Here is a 17,061-nt window from a genome sequence, read left to right as displayed (position 1 = left end):
TAGCTTATCTCTCCACACTTCAGGCTTACTGCCTTTATTCCTGATGAAGGGCTTTTGCCCAAAACGTCGATTTCGCTGCTCCTTGGATGCTGCCTGAACTGCTGTGCTCTTCCAGCACCACTAATCCAGAATCAAACGTGACTGGTATACTCTCAGGGTTTGCTGACAAAGTTCACCCATGACTTCTCTTTATTACCAGAATTCTTCATATTCACACTGTATTGTGTGTAGGGGAAAATAAGTAGAATGCTCTGCGAGAAGATCAAATAAGAAGTAAGTAGAAAAGGTGATTGAATTGAAAGCACCACTGAGGAGGGGTTGTTTTAATAGCCTCTGAAGGAAACAAGAACAATAGCAAGTTTTGGAGGCTTAGGCAAACTTTTGCTCCCTGAATGTGTTTTTTTGTGTAGCATTTAGTTCCATGAAGTGACGAATATCTGTAAAAAGATTTACCTCCTGAGATCCAACCTAGTTCTGTGTTTGCGTAATTTATATTCACATGTTGAAGTCCTCTCTCATCAAACTAACTCAAATAGCATGTCTGCCTAGACCAAATCAAATCATTTCACTACGTAAAGACCCCAATCAAAGACCTTTGAGGCTGGCTGATCCTTTTCTACATTGCCTACACATGAACAGGATGTAGATGCTGACTGAGATCTAACCACAGCTTTATGTACAGCAAAGGGTACATTCACTTCTGTTGTTCTTACTTTCAAAAATGTATCACTTCGTTCTCCTCCACGTTCAACTTTATACAAATGAACTTCAAACCATATACCAGCTTATCAGACTAGTCTACCTGTGATCTCCCACAATATTGCATTATTTTGATACTCTGTTCTTAAGTCCACGTCATTTTGCTTCATCAAACTGTGTTCATATTACAACATTATATCTCTAAATGCGAATTCTTTCCTTCCATCTTCACAATCACACTGGGGAGGACAAAATGACCTGAAATGGGCCCCAGCCACTCAGTAGCACTGCTGTCAACTTGATCCACCTTATGGCATTCTGGGCCCATTGTTGTAGGAGTTTGTTCTTTATAGCCTGCACATATTGTTTTATTTTGCCTTTCTGTGCGATTGTGTGTTGTTGCAGCTTAGTTTCTGATGAATTATCACGTGTATAAACTGGGTAAGGTCATGCATTTCTTTGTGGAGATGGTTTCAGTCTTGTTTTACCTTGAGCTGGATTTCACTCACCTTCTAGGGAAGGGATAAGAGGTCTGGGTTGGGAAGCAGAAAGTAAGAGGAAGGTAAATAAAGATAAATCAGTGAGGAAAGTGGTGGACTGCTCTCTCTTCAGAGGCCAATCAAGCCACGTAAGTGGCCATTTAAGAGCCTTTTGTGGCCACTAATAGTATTCTACCATGGTGGGTCGGCCCTGTGCCAATGAGGAGACTGCCTGATAAATTCTTGGTCCTAATTGGGCATTCAGGGCAATGGCTGCTGCCTTGGCAACCCTCCTACCCCTTGCTGGGGGCTGCATGACTGGCTCTGGTGCCCCAAGACCCAACTTAGCTAGTTGGGAGCAATGACCTGCTCCCATTGTGTCCTGTCTATTATGTGCATTCCCAACAGTGGCCTCTGGTCACTATGGCGCTGTTAAACGGAAAGCCCTCTTGATAGGTCTTGGAGATGGGCTCTGGCTCTTTAAAGGGACGGAAGCTCCATTGGCAACTAATTAATTCCTGGATAGTTTTGAAAAATATGGCAACAGATCCCACCCACAACCAAAATAGTTGCCTAACCTTTGCTTTTGCACTGGCTGCCCTAACAGAAGTTCAGCCTTCATGTCTGTTTTAAAGCTAGGAACTTATGAAAAAAAGTGATTTAAATATAACGTAAGTGTTGCTGCAAAGTTATCAAGAAAAGCAAAAGCCAAAATAGAAACTGCAGTAGGGAGAAATGGCTGCTTTCATAGATAAAGGAACGAAAGAACATTTTCAAATTCAGAAAAAAAGTCTTCTGGTGGTTACAGCAAGAAAAATGTAAAGTTTTATCATCATTTTCACAATTGAAAACGTTGGAGTATTAAAATAGGTTAACATTGATGTGGATAAGAGGAGGACATCAAGCTTTGGTTTAACTTCAGAATCTAACATAGGAGTGTCCCCTCTTCTATAGCAGCCACTCATTTAAACGTGACAGAGAATATGTCACGTTTACATCCTCTAATACTTTCCCTCTCATTTTTTTCGTGTGATAATATCAGTGTTGTACCAAAACAGCATATCCTCCAAGTTGCTATCAGTAATGTCACACAAAATCTCTTGCAATTCAAACACATCTGTCACACTCCAGACACTGTCTCAAATGGTACACACTGTTATTTTCTTTAAAAGATGTCGATCACCCGCAAAGAGGGAGAAGCTGGGTGTTTCAAAATGGCAGTTCTGGTCTTGAGATGGACACAACAAGTGGCTGCAGTTCTTCTTTCAGATAAGAGCTTAAGCTGAGGTCCACTATGTCAGATGAGTGCAGAAGATCTTATGACACTGTTTTGAAGAGCAGGCACATTATCACTGTATCCAGGCCAAACCCAATTCTTTAATCGGCCTCATTAAATAGATTATCTAGTAATTAAAACACTGCTGTTTGTGGAATTTGCTGTGCACAAATTAGCTGCTGTGTTTCCTACATTACAGCAGTGACTCCCTGTCAGAAGTGCTTCATTGGTTGCAAACCATTTTTGGGGTGACCTGAGGCCTATCTAAAGGTGCTATCTAAATTCAGGTCTTTTCATGTTAGCAAGGTCATTGCAGAAAAAGAGAATTATGTTTAAACCGTGCTGGTTTAACCACTGGACATCACTTTATAGACAGCAGAGTACTTTCGAAATGTAGTCACTCCTGGAATGTAGGAAATAGGGCAGGAAGTATAAAGCAAGATTCCACAAATAGCCATATGGTAATAACCAGATAATCTCATCTTTTTGTATGTGTGAGACATTGATTGAGGGATAAATATTGGCCAGGGCACCAGAGATAACTTAACTGTTCTTTAAAACAGGGCCATGTTATTTTTAATGGCCACATTAAACAGGCAAATATGGCCTCACTTTAATGTCTTATGCAAAATTCAGTACTTTCTCACTACATTGTTATGGATTGCCAGCCATGTTTCTTGTTTGCATTCAAGGAGCCTAGAACCAAGACCTTCATGATTCAGAGGCAAAATCTCTACCAAATATAACCACAGCAGGTACTCTCAAGGAGCCATTGATCAGTCATGCAAAGAGGTCAGGCTAGCTTATCAGCTAAAAATATCTCAACTGTCGACTAGTGAGCAATGCCATGGAAAACATTCATGTGAAGAATCGATTATAACTCGGATAGGTTTCTGCTGTAATTTGATTTGAAGAATTTAGATGACATAAATATCAGATGATGCATTCCTAAGAGTAAATGATGTTTCCTCATTTGGGTCGGTCCAGAACTAAGGAGCATTGGTTTAAAATTAGGAGTCGTCCTTCCAGGACAGAGACAAGGAAATTTTTCTGAGGGCTGTGTGACTTTGGAACTGTGCCTTAGAAGGCAATGGAGGTAAGGTCATTGAATACTTTGAAGACAGAGACATATTCTTGTCAGGCAAGCTAATCAAGGGATAGAATTTGAAACACTAAATAAAATCAGCCATAATCTTATCGAATGGCAGAACAGCATCGAGGGGATGAATGGTCTGCTGTTGCTCATATTTTGTATATTTGTATGAAATACAAACCAGAATCTAATCAAGGTGTTTTGATGCTTTTTTAAATTAAAGCTTGATGTTATGTTTTGTGGGAAGCTAATGAAAGGAATATGGGGAAAAGTAGCCCTGAAGCTTGAGTTACCTAGTTTGTACGGCTGCAGTTTCTGAAACCTAGCCACTTCTTTATGCCCTGGTCTGGGGTTGGGATTCCTGAGTGGAAATTAGCTTCCTATTTCTGGTGAACCCATTCACATGAATAAAGATTTTATGCAACCTGGTGCTGCCCCTGACATAACTGGAGGAAACATCCATTCACTCCATTACAGCAGTACATGTACCGATATGGAAGATGCTCTGCAAAAGTTCACCAAGTCTCCTTCGACTGCACCTTCCAACCCATGACCACTCCCACTTAATAGGACAAGGGCAGTAGATACATGGGAACACCACCACCACCTGCAATTTGCCCTCCATGCCACACACCATCCCGGCTTGGAAGTATATCGCTGTTCCTTCAGTATCACTGGTTCAACATCTTGGAACTGTCTCCTTGACAGCACTGAAGGTGTCCCTATGTGGGATTATGACTAAACGCCTCTAAGTCAGAATCCCACCGCTGCCACCAAATGTTAGGTTATTTTCCTGAGGTTTCGCACACGAGATGCAGTTCTCACACACTAACTTCTGCGAACAGTTAAAGTTTATTAAAGCTTGTCCAAGCTAGATGACCCCCTTTGGAACTCTTTGCAGGCAGGTGAAGTCGGGTCAACGTGAGGCCCTGAACAACGAAAAAACATCCCTTTTATACAGGTCAGTTAGCCATGTCTACAGATGCTCTGGCCACTCCCCCACAGTCACATGCCACTCAAGACAATTCCCAATTACTCATAGTCACATGTTGGTAAAAACAATGACTGCAGATGCTGGAAACCAGATTCTGGATTAGTGGTGCTGGAAGAGCACAGCAGTTCAGGCAGCATCCGAGGAGCAGCATAGTCACATGTTACCCACGGTACAGTGGCAGGATGAGATCATCCTCAAAGATAATACTAATGCCCTAATCCTGGGGAATTGTTATGCAGATGATTTTCTGACTCAGTGATTCCTCAAGAAAATGCATGTGCGACATACCTCTAACCAGAAAGCATTTCTGGATGCAAGAGATTGAATTAGGGTTTAACTTGACAATAGCAGGGGAGTAATAGCAAATGACTGTCTAGATGAAGTATAAATTACAATGGATAGTCATCCACATTCTTTCATGATTGTCGTACCCACCCAAAGACAGTGCAGTTTAACCCTTTAATATTACATTGATGTCCAAAGAGATATTTCCATTTAATCTTTTAACATCAAACCTCCACTAAATGGCCATCAGTGGTTGAAGAAGGCAGCTCAAAACCACCTTCTCCATTGGGGATAAGCACTAACTGCTAGTATAGCCAGTGGTGGCCATGTCCCTGAATGAATACAAACAATGGACACTGAGCAGAACCGAACTCCCCCATTATCCTTGGGTGGCACCCATTACTCTGTGCTTTTCATTAATGTAGCTGCAGGAATAGGAAAGAAAAACAAATTAATCTCAAAATTCTGCTGAAGGATAACACCTTCATCAGAAGTACATTTTTACACATGTTGAAGTGTGTGATGTGAGTCTGTCCTTCACCAATGAGGTATATTTGCACAGACAAAATCTGGGATGATGGTCCAGAGTAGAACCTTACCTTTAAGGAAACTTAAGGAGCCGTGAGAACTGAAAGGATGACTAAGACCTGTCCCTGGTGGTGTGAACAAGTTTGGCTAGTGCTTCTACAAATAGAAATGTCTTGCAAAAACTAAACAAGGTACTAATCAGAGCACAACTGGAATACAGTGAATAGTCTTGGTGTTCTTATCTAAGGAAAGATATATTGGTATTGAGCCAGTTCAGGCAAGATACGCCAGATTTATTTCCAGGTATGGAAGGATTTTGTAACGAAGGGAGGTTAAGTAGGTTGACCTTGCTACTTTTGGAATTTAGAAGAATGAGGGTGATCTTAATGAAACATGCAAGATTCTAGGGGACATGCTTCTCCTTGTGGGAGAGGGTAGGACTAGAGGGCATAATCTCAAAGTGAGGTTTCACCAGCCAAGCCAGATAAGGAGGAATTTCTTCTTGGACAGTAGTGAGTCGGTGAAATTCTTTATCACAGAGGCTGGTCATTTAAGTATGTTCAAGGCTAAAATAGGCAAATTTTTAATCACTGAGGGAATCGAGAGCTATGAAGAAAAGGCAGGAAAGTTTAACTGAGAATTATTAGATCAGCCACAGTCTCATTGAATAGTGGAGCAGACTCAATGGGCTGAATCTGTTCATATGTCTTAGGACCTCTTTGTGTTCTATTGACTGGGCACAGAGACCACCTTCTAGAAAGTTTGTGATCTGAATTTAAATTGTACCTGTTGGGCTTTCTTCAAGAGGGACTATATATATATGTTTCATTAAGTGTTGCATCAGAAAATGACGTTGTGATTCCAGCAAAATCTAACGCGTGTGAAATTTTCATACTGTGCCACTGAACTGTAACAATAGCATCTGCTTGCAATTTGGATCAGCCATTAATGTCTTTTTGCATGTGTTGAATAAACCTCCTTGGCAGATTGAGTTTGCCAGTAGGTGAGAGAAGGTTTTAGTTAAGATGCTAAGCTGCTTTCATTTTGCAGAATATTGAACATACAGAGAAACAGTTAATTACACAATTTAATTCGTAAAACTTTATACAATAAATAGAAATAATAAATGTGCGCCACAACTTCACTTTTCCAGCTTGTTTGACTTGAAGCTGGCTTTCTAAGTCACCTCTCCTACGTTTAGCACTTCACTGTATGTTTTCCAACAAAACTTTCTCAGGCTGCTCCCATCTGGGCTTTTTTATTATAGAATCCATATTTAGCCCATTTAGTCAATACCCTCTCTATCTCGACAACCTACATAGCTAAGCCACCAATCCTGCATATACTTGGACAATAAGAGGCAATTGAGCATGGCCAATCCATTTGACCTGCAAATCTTTGGATTGTTGGAGGAAACAGGAGCACCTGGTGGAAGCCCACACAGATACTGAGAGAACATAGAAATAGTCACCCAAGGCTGGAATCGAACCCAGGTCTGGTAGCAATGCTAACCACTGTGCCACCTATGTCCCTGTAGAAAGTTGGGACTTGGTTCATGACCTCTGGGACTGGCCAGAACGACTGCTAATCAAGATTATTACCACACCTCTTTTTGTGTAAAGCTCAGTCAGGGTTAACTGGCTCAGTAACTATCATCCTGCTTCTTGATTCAGAAGATGCAAGGGATCAGTCCTACAGCAGGAACATAAGTAACATCATCAAGGCTCACATTTGAGCATGACATGACAATGAGTGAAGGTCTTGCTGTTAGGAATACTGTCTTTCACCTGAGCCAGAATCCCAGAACTGATACAGTGCAGAAGGAAGCCATTGTGCCTGCACTGGATCTCGCATGTTGTAACTGTGTGCCAATCGCTTGGCCTTTCCCTGTAACCCTGCTCATTGCTTCTATTTAAATAATTATCTGATGCCCTCTTGTCTGCCTTAGCTGAACCTGCCTCCATCACAGTTACAGGCAGTGCATTCTGGACCCTAACCACTCACTGCTTGAAAGAAGTTTTTTTGCCTTGCCTCGCCTCTGTTTCATTTGCATATCGCTTGAAAATTGTGCCTTCTGGTCCTTGCTCTGTTAATGAGAGGGAACAATTTCTCCTGATCCACTCTGTCCATACCCCTCGTAGTTTTGAAAACATCAATCAAATCTCCTCTTAGCCTTCTCCTCAGCAAGAAAAGTAGTCCCAATTTTTCCAATCACTCCTCATAATTAAAGTGTTTCATCATGGAACCATTAGTGTAAGGCTCCATACGCTGTCTCAGGTTGATGAAAATTATCCCATAGAACTATTCAGAGAAGAACAGGGAGTTCTCCTTGCAAATATTTCTCCCTCAGCTGGGATAATTTAAAAGAAGTAAATTAATCTGCCATTTTTCATATAACAATCTCTATATGGGACCGTGTTATGTACAAGATTACAACATTGTGTGTTCTTCAATAGTGATTGTAAAGTACTTTGAGACATCCTAAGGTTGTAAAAGGTACTTATAGATGCAAGTTCTTTATTTGACAAGCAATAACATTCCATTCGCCTTTCTGTTCGCCCACAGTATGAATATTTATTGGGAGCCCTTGGGATGAGATAACAATTTCCCTATTGTTTCCGTTAGTCCTTGATAATGCTGTTAGTGTCCAACTTCAGTACACATCTGGAAAGTTTCTGTGGCCCTAGTGGAAATCCACTTTTGTTTTGCAAAACCCAATTTTCTTTTAGCCTATCCTTTGAATGGGATGATGCTTTGAAAAGAAACAAATTGTGAAATTAGACCGTGTGTTTCAAGCGTGGGAGAGTGTGTTCCACATCTTGCAGCCAGATCGAAATATCAGGGTGGGGGAGGTCAGAAGGAAGCACTGCATAAGAATTTACTTTGTAGAGGAAGGAGTTTGAAAACAGTGTATGGTTTTCTATGTTCTTGGTGGGAAAGAAGGAGTTAACTTTTCTTCCTCTATGACAGGAGAAAGTTTTAATATTTAAAGAAAACTCCTCTATAGAGGAACCCGAGACCAGCTTCCTCTCAAACTGTTAAAGGAGTGTAAGGAAACTGCCAGCTGCAGTCTGAAAACTTGGTTCCAGGCCAAGTTGATGAACTGTTTAATGCTGACATGGGCTATATTTCATCATCCAGCATTGCTCTTTGTGAAGTACCTTATTGTACTGTAGCATTAAGTAAACATTGCTTCAGTGAGACTAGACCACCATAACATTATGACGTTGGTATCAGCTTTTCAACCAGTTGCATTGGATTGGACACTTGTGAAAGAAGTTTTGCAGCGGAATTTTGAACAACGCTTTTCTAAATTTATTCTCTGTAGAAAGTTTCCGTGCTTATTAAGTAGGGGATGTCAGTGCTGGGGAAATGGAACACTTTGCCATTTCATGCACCTTAGAACTTAGGCAACTGCCTGTGTCAGTTATAGTACACCTCAGATGTAGCAGGAACGAAGCATTCAACCTCAGAAGAGTAACTCCTACTCAAGCTTCTGCCATGAGATTGCTAATGTGTCAAAGTACAGATTGTTTTATTCTGAAGTCTTGTTGGCTTGGACTGCTGGGATAAAGGTCTGCACTTCACACTGAGGAAAGGCCTCTAATGGAACCTGAAGTGCACATGGGCATGAGCCCACAGCACAAAGCTATCTGCCAAATGATACAAAATTAACAGCTTTACTTTGACTTCAGAGATGGTTGGTGTGGGAAGATGAAAAACTAGTCACAGTGCTGTCGTGTGATTTACATTTCTGCAGCTAGAAATAAGGTACTGTATTTTGGGTCAGAGATTTGAACCTGACCTGAATTAGACCACATTTTTCAGACTGTACATAGGTACCAGTTTGGTGGGTGGGCAGGCAGGGTGTGCACATACAGCTGGAAATGTGATGCATACCACATTGGTAAGGACAAAGGAGAGGTGTTCTTTATCCATTTTCTAACTTTATTGCCATCATTTTCCACAACATTGAGACATCTTGTTGAAGGTACTTCTGCATCTAACTGTGATGAAACTGACTGGAAAGTCAGTGTTGCTGAAGTTGGGTTCTTGAAATTGGAAATTGTTCCATTACTCAACAATTTATTGGGGAATATGGTTGGGAGTTTGTGTAAGGAGGGTGAGTTAAAAGCTAGTTTAAGATATATTGGAGTGGAATAGGGATTCTGGCTACATTAAGTGTTGTTTCAGTCAGGCCAGGTGTCAATAGTTTTTGTGCTAAATGGTCATTTATGTAAGTTTGCAATACGAACCAGGGACTTCAGAGTCTGAAGTCATGCATTAACATGGTGGATCTTGTAGCATTTATAGACATAAACAAGTACGGTATATTTGATTGAAAATAATTTACAGTATGAATCTAATAAAGTGTTCTTCTTGTGGCCAACTTGTTAGAGCAGTGCTTTCCAAACTTGTTCCCACTGTGACTCCATTTCAAGGCTCAAGAACTGCTGTGACCTCTGTGAGAGCAAAGGCCTGTTAGAGTGGGAATGTGGCTGTTGTAACTTTATCCAAACTCCACAGCAACTATTACTGCCTCTCATGAGCACAACTCTCTGAACCATAACCCCAATTGGTGAACCTCTGTTTGGGAAGCCCTGCCTTCCAGCCTTCACTGGAGTTTATCAAAACTGTGTAGATACTTTTGAGGCAGTTGTTGTGCATGCTTTCAGTGGATATAATACAGGCAGCAAGAACTTGAAAACTACACCAAACTTCTTCAAAATGTTGCCCTGATGTTTTGCAATGTGTGTTGATATTTGACCTTTGACCATTAATAATCAACTTGTGACCATCATTTCTTGTCACTTTCTTTGACTTCATTTTATTGTTTGATTTCCCTCTTTCCCTGTAACACTACTTGCATATTTACAACTGTTTTTCCATTTTTCTCTCTACCTTTCATTTTTCTTTTTCTAGCCGTGAATATCAACCCCTCATTCCGTTGTTTCCTGCCTTCCTAAGAGACCATAAGACTGCAAGGTATGGGTACAGGAGAAGACTATTCTGCACCTTGAGCCTGTTCTGCCATTCAATAGGGACGTGGCTTATCCAATATTCCCTCAGATCCACTTGCCTGCCCTTTCCTGTAGCCCTTGATTTCCCATACTGATCAGAATCTATCTCATCCCATGTTCTGTTTGCCTTCTTTCTCTTCATGTTTTTCTACACTGATACTTATTTCTCTCTAACTCTGTCTCTCTGCTTCTCAGTGTTTTGTTTTCCCCTGTTCTCTGCCTTTGTTTCTCCCTCTGTTACTATAGTTTGCTCTCTCGGCTTGTATGTTTTCTTTTCTGACTTTTGTCCTTCTCTGCCCAGCCACACCATCATGTAATGTGATAAATGAAATTCAGAATACACAGATTATCACTTCAGTGTTGTATTGACACGACCTAGATACGAGCAGTACTGCTGTTCCACATTTCACTTCACAGGCACATATTTGAAGAACCTTACACTCTGAGATGGACGTGCATTTCTGTGTTCTGGGTTATATGAAACCCCCTCGTCAGTCTTGTGTTTACTGTATAGCTTCTTGGTGCCAGAATTTTTGCAGCTTTGCCTGCTGCACAGTTGTTAGACTGATTGATTTGTTTATAGGCGCTGCCTCCTATAGGGGGTAAGGTTCCAGAGTAGTTGACCACCCATCAGTACATCATTCTTATTGTTAATTAAAACTGACCTTCGTGATTTGGCAATGGTTTATTTTGTCATGAAAGGTATTATTGTAGAACCTGATCCTGTCATCATGAATCTAACAAACTGCATTTATATAGCATCTTTAATGTAGTGAAATGTCCTAAGTTACTTCACAGCAGTGTAATGAATCAAACCACAAAAATATATTAGGACAGGTGGCCAAACGTTTGGTGGAAGAGGTAGGTTTTAAGGATGACTTTTCTTTGTTTTTGAATTCTCACATCTCTCCTGGTTTTGTCCCTGTTTTATCTTAAGTTTGTGTGGTGGAAAAGTATAAGTTAAATTTCTGTAATAAGAAGCCCCTTTAAACCCATTCTCATTGAAAGCAAACGATTCAAAATCCATCTACAAGCAGTAAGGTCCCAGTCAGTGTTTTCAGAGATATCGATTCCATGCAACGTCTCCTGGGACCTTTGTGTGTCTCTTGCAAAATTCCTACTTTTTAAAAAATGTTTAATGTTTGCGAATTAGTGCTGAATTGGACTTACCTTTCTCTTGCTTCAAAGTCTCCCCATCTCATCACGGTGAGTTCCACACTTCACTACAGCCACACGCTGCTAAAATCATATCTGCCTGGTGCTTTAACTAAACCAGCCCCAGCATCTACAAACCTTTCAACTATCATTTGTCCCTCTTTCCTCCCAGAGTTTCGAAGGGGTTTAAAGCCAAACTTGGCTTTGTAATGGTTACTTGCTAACTTACCTCTCCCGTTCCTTGTTCTTTACACCACATTAATGTTGTGTCCATTGGACCTTGATGTTTCAACCAAGTCTGTAAATATACTACAATAATATGCAAGAGCGAATCAACCAAGACTTCCCTGGCTGTAAGAGGCACTTTAAAAGGTAATTGAATCATACATCAATCCAGTGTAGCCTTTAGTAACATGTCTTCTTCTGATTCTCTTCCAGGAGCGGGCAGGCAGGGTCGCTAGACCTTGTACCAATGGACAAAATCCATTGATACCAGAGCATGAGGTATTGTTCAAATTAATTGTTTGCTGGAAATAAGTTTTGGAAATGAGTCAGTTGAATGTAAAAAAAGGTTGCATGGGTTCATTTAAAGTCATAGAGATGTACAGCATGGAAACAGACCCTTCGGTCCAACCCGTCCATGCCGACCAGATATCCCAACCCAATCTAGTCCCACCTGCCAGCACCCGGCCCATATCCCTCCAAACCCTTCCTATTCATATACCCATCCAAATGCCTCTTAAATGTTGCAATTGTATCAACCTCCACCACTTCCTCTGGCAGTTCATTCCATAAACGTATCACCCTCTGTGAAAAAGTTGCCCCTTAGGTCTCTTTTATATCTTTCCCTCTCACCCTAAACCTAAGCCCTCTATTTCTGCCACACCCCAGGGAAAAGACTTTGTCTGTTTACCCTATCCATGCCCCTTGTGATTTTATAAACCTCTATAAGGTCACCCCTCAGCCTCCGACATGCCAGAGAAAACAGCCCCAGCCTGTTCAGCCTCTCCCTATAGCTCAAATCCTCCAACTCTGGCATCATCCTTGTAAATCTTTTCTGAATCCTTTCAAGTTTCACAACATCTTTCCGATGGGAAGACGACCAGAATAGCACATAATATTCCAACAGTGGCCTAACCAATGTCCTGTACACCTGCAACATGACCTCCCAACCTCTGTATTCAATACTCTGACCAATAAAAGAAAGCATACCAAACACCTTCTTCACTATCCTATCTACCTGCGACTCCACTTTCAAGGAGCTATGAACCTGCACTCCAAGGTCTCTTTGTTCAGCAACACTCCCTTGGACCTTACCATTAAGTGTATATTTAAGGATGCATGCAATACCTCACTGACTAGAGTGTATAATGGAGAAACCTTGTGGGCCTGTAATGTTCCTTTACTCTTACACTGTCACATACCCACTGATTAGACTGTGATTATAACATTGAGTCCATAACAATGTACCTGTTTCATTCCTTCCAGTTACCTCTGATTCCCTTCCACAAAGGCAGCTTAATACGGAGGGACCGTTCCACAGAGAACATCTGCCCACCCAAATCTTGACCACTGTCATATTGCACATGTGAATTGAGATGAACTGCACTGTGTGCTCAAACAGAGGGACACAGTGGCAACCCCTGTCAACCCAGTTCTATCATCCTGAGGTCCAGTAGGTCACCAGTTAAAAATCAGCAATAGGATCCTGCCTGATTAATTTTCCAACTCCCAAGATCAATTGCAAATACAATGACCCATATTGCTATCCCAGCCTAGAAACAACCTGGGGCTTTTATAGTTTGCTTAGCTCAGTTTACTCTTGAGAAGTTTTGAAAAGAGGTTTCTAGAGCAGTCAGTTATTTGCAAGATTTTAAATTTCTTCTCCGAGCGCTTCTTTGATTGTAGGCGTTTTTTATTTATTTTTCAGCGGGACCTAACATGGACATTAACCAAGAGTAAATGCATGGTCTTCCTCTTAGATAATTTTGCCTGTGCTACTTTACAACTAGTTGTCAGGATAGTGACAACAAAATAAGTGACTGTTCTTTCCAATTCCTCCCAGCCCTGGGGAAGTAACTGTTTCTCCACTTGGTGCTTTCCACCAGTGTTGGTACCTATTCTCGCTCAGCAGGCAAAACTAACCAGTCATCTGTGACATGGGGATGATGGCAGAGTAGGGGTGGGGTACTTAAAAAGCTGAATTCACACGTGTTTCCACACTTGAGAGCAGGATGGTGTACATGGAGCTACAGGAGGATCCTTTTAGTTTAATAAACTTAATAGCTAGCCAACCTCTTTTGAGCTAAATGGATTTTAAGGAATTTGACTGACTTTTCTGTTTTGTGTTGCTTTTAATATCAGATCAACAAGATGGGTGCAGACAATGAGCGGACTCACCTGCTGTTTGTGAAAGCGCTGGGCAGTAGGAGCTGTCTGGACGGAGTCGTGCAACTCATGGGATGCCACCCTCAGTACTTGGAGTCATTCCTGAAAACCCAACACTACCTGCTGCATATGGACGGACCTCTTCCCTTCCACTACAGACACTACATCGCCATTATGGTAATGTCACTGTGCCTTTTCTGCCAGCCTTTAGAAATGTGGCTTTAATCCAAGGGGTGCAGCACATCAAGTTTCAGATTTTGACCTTGCCACGCAGGAGAGAAAGGTGTTCAGGAAAGCTGCCATTAGTGAGGCATGTCTTCCCACCATAACTGTTTGGTAAAACAAACAAGGACAGGACTTGTACATTTAATGGTAAGGCCCTGGCTGGTATTGTAAAACAGAGACTTAAGGGTTCAGGTACATAATTCTTTGAAATTTGCGTACAGGTAGACAGGATAGTTAAGAAGTGTTTAGATTAGAGTGGCGCTGGAAAAGCACAGCAGGTCAGGCAGCATCCGAGGATGGTTAAGAAGGCAGTTAGCTTGCCTTCGTTGCTCAGACTTTTTGAGTAAAATAGTTGAAATGTCATGTTGAGGTGTACAGGATGTTGGTGAGGCCTGTGCAAGAGTCTGAATAGAGTTCAGTTTAATAATATCCTTCCTATAACAGGAGAGGGTTCAGAAAATATTTACCAGGATGGAGAGTTTGAGTTATAAGGAGAGACTGGATAGGCTGGGACTTTTTGCACTGGAGTGTATGAGGTTGAAGGGTGACTTTGTGGAGGTTTATAAAATCATGAGTGGCATAGATAAGGTGACTAGCAAAGGTCTTTTCCCTGCGGTGGGGGAGTTCAAAACTAGGGGCATGTTTTTAAGTTGAGAGGAGAAAGATTTGAAAAGGACATGAGGGGTAACGTTTTTTTACACATTGGTTGGAGTGAACTGCCAGTGATAGTGATGGATACAGGTACAGTTACACCATTTAAAAGGTATTTGGATAAGTGCATGAATAGGAATGATTTGGATGGATATGAGCCAAACGCAGGCAGGTGGGTGAGATAGTTTAGTTTGGGAACATGGTCAGGTCAGTGTGGACTAGTTGAACGGAAGGGTCTATTTGCATACTGTATGAGTCTGACCCTATAGCTACTGTTGGAGCAAATTGTCTGTTCAGCTTGACTGTCACTGACGCTTATGGACACTTGGAAAGGCAGCATACCACCCTTTGTTGGAAGCGAACCTATCTTAAGGAGGATAAGACTGAGGATTTATGATTTGCTTTCACCTTTTTTGACATTTCGCTACATTATATCTGCATATATTCAACCTGTAATACTCAGCAGGAACAGCTCATGCATTTATACAACTATCCCTAATATAGTTAAACATCTCTGGACATTTCACAGAATTATTTCCAAACATAGTTTCACTCTAAGATCTTTAGTCAGGTGAGTAAAAAACGGGTTGTTGTTCCTGGATTTCCAGACGGGAGAGAGGGGGAGGCTTAGTGATGTGCTTCAAAAGCCTGTGACAGCTGGCATTTGTCACTGCTGGTGTAATTAAAACTGAGGATAAGCAAGAGACCAATTTTGGAGGAACACCAATTTCTAAGAGGGTAATAGGACTGGAAGAGATAATGGAAACTGGGAAGGGGCAAGGACAAGATTAGATTAGATTAAATTCCCTACAGTGTGGAAACAAGCCCTTCGGCCCAACTGTCCACACCGACCATCTGAAGAGTAACCCACCCAGATCCATTTCCCTCTGACTAATGTACCTAACACTGTGGGCAATTTAACATGCCAGTTCACCTGACCTGCACATCTTTGGACTGTGGAAGAAAACTGGAGCACCTGGAGGAAACCCACGCAGACACTGGGAGAATGTGCAAACTCCACACAGATAGTCACCCAAGGCTGGAATTGAACCTGGGACCCTGGTGCTGTGAAGCAGCAGTGCTAACCACTGTACCACCATGCTGCCCCCAAAGGAAGTATCTGAACACAAAAATGAGAATTTTGAGGTTTAGGCATCCTCTACAGCAAGTGTTTGTTGCGCTATAGCAGACAATTCTCTCAATCATCTCCAGGACAAAAATGAACATTTCAAAACAGGATGCTCACTGAAGCAGCAACGTGCCCTTGTGATTATCTAGTCATGACATGCATCAGCTACTGTCTGAGCTGGAATAGAACAATAATCCAGTGCAGCAAGGTGCACTCACACTTGCTTAATCAAATCAAGACCACCACTCACTATCTTTGTCACAGACCTTTCATTGAACTCTTGTGTCCATGTCTCTCTGTCTGAACTCCCTGAAAAGTGGAACTGCTAGATGTTAGCTGCACTACTCATTGCAGACTGAACACCACACTAAAGTGACAATATCTTCTTGTAGCCTTTATTTTTGCCTTAAGGGGTTTAAGGGAATTTTTGTCTGTGCTATTTCCTTCTATCCTGCACATCGCACTCATGCAACTTCCAGGCTAAGAGGGGCTTTTTTCTTCATTTGGGGAAACCTTTGTCACTTCTAATTAATATTTTGATTATTTTCATTAAAGTGTGCTTATGGACTGCAGTGGATCATAGTAACAGTTTGCCGGAGCTAAATGAATGAGAGACATTACAACCATCTCCATGATAATGATCATGAGGGAGGATTGAACACCACTAAAAATGGGGGATGTCTTCCCCCATTTTTTTGTGCCAGCTCCCTTTTTATGTTCACTTCAGTTGCTTAACCCAGCCAGCTTTGTGTTGATAACTGAAATGACAAGTAATCTCTGCTGATGACTACACTTACACCACCATCAACTCCTTTGTGAAGTTAGCCTCACTTCAGTCGGCCTCAACAAAAATCTCCATGGATATTAATCCAGCTCCTGCATTCTCCATTTTTACAAAATGCTCATAGATTGAATACAAAAAAAAATACTAATTATTTAAAAGGCTTGGTTTGAATGCCTCTCGTCATTCATTTTTAAATTAATTTTGTCTTTGCTTTAAAGACAGAAAACTTGACTAAATTCCAGGAGTTACATTATCTCAAACTAAATGCTGTCTGTTCCATTGCGTAGAGTCGTAGACATGTACAGCATGGAAACAGACCCTTCGGTCCAACCCATCCATGCCGTGTAAAGAAGT

At 41.4% G+C, this 17,061-nt stretch overlaps 1 protein-coding gene across 3 annotated transcripts in view; it reads left to right on the top strand.

Annotated features, from left to right (window-relative positions):
• LOC122557370 (sestrin-1-like) overlaps positions 1-17,061 on the top strand; it is a 60,587-nt gene that overhangs the window by 30,428 nt on the left and 13,098 nt on the right. For 2 of the 3 annotated variants that reach the window (XM_043705011.1, XM_043705009.1), the window contains exons 2-3: positions 11,969-12,034; positions 13,895-14,095. In XM_043705011.1, coding sequence (XP_043560946.1) covers positions 11,969-12,034; positions 13,895-14,095 — 267 coding nt within the window. Of the gene's footprint in view, positions 1-10,277; positions 10,341-11,968; positions 12,035-13,894; positions 14,096-17,061 lie in introns of all 3 variants that reach the window. The other variant, XM_043705012.1, reaches the window with a different exon arrangement.

Source organism: Chiloscyllium plagiosum, chromosome 15, assembly GCF_004010195.1.
Source record: "Chiloscyllium plagiosum isolate BGI_BamShark_2017 chromosome 15, ASM401019v2, whole genome shotgun sequence".
NCBI classification, from domain to species: domain Eukaryota; kingdom Metazoa; phylum Chordata; class Chondrichthyes; order Orectolobiformes; family Hemiscylliidae; genus Chiloscyllium; species Chiloscyllium plagiosum.
Note: the sequence above shows the minus strand (reverse complement) of the source record. Positions and strands in the feature narration are given on the sequence as shown.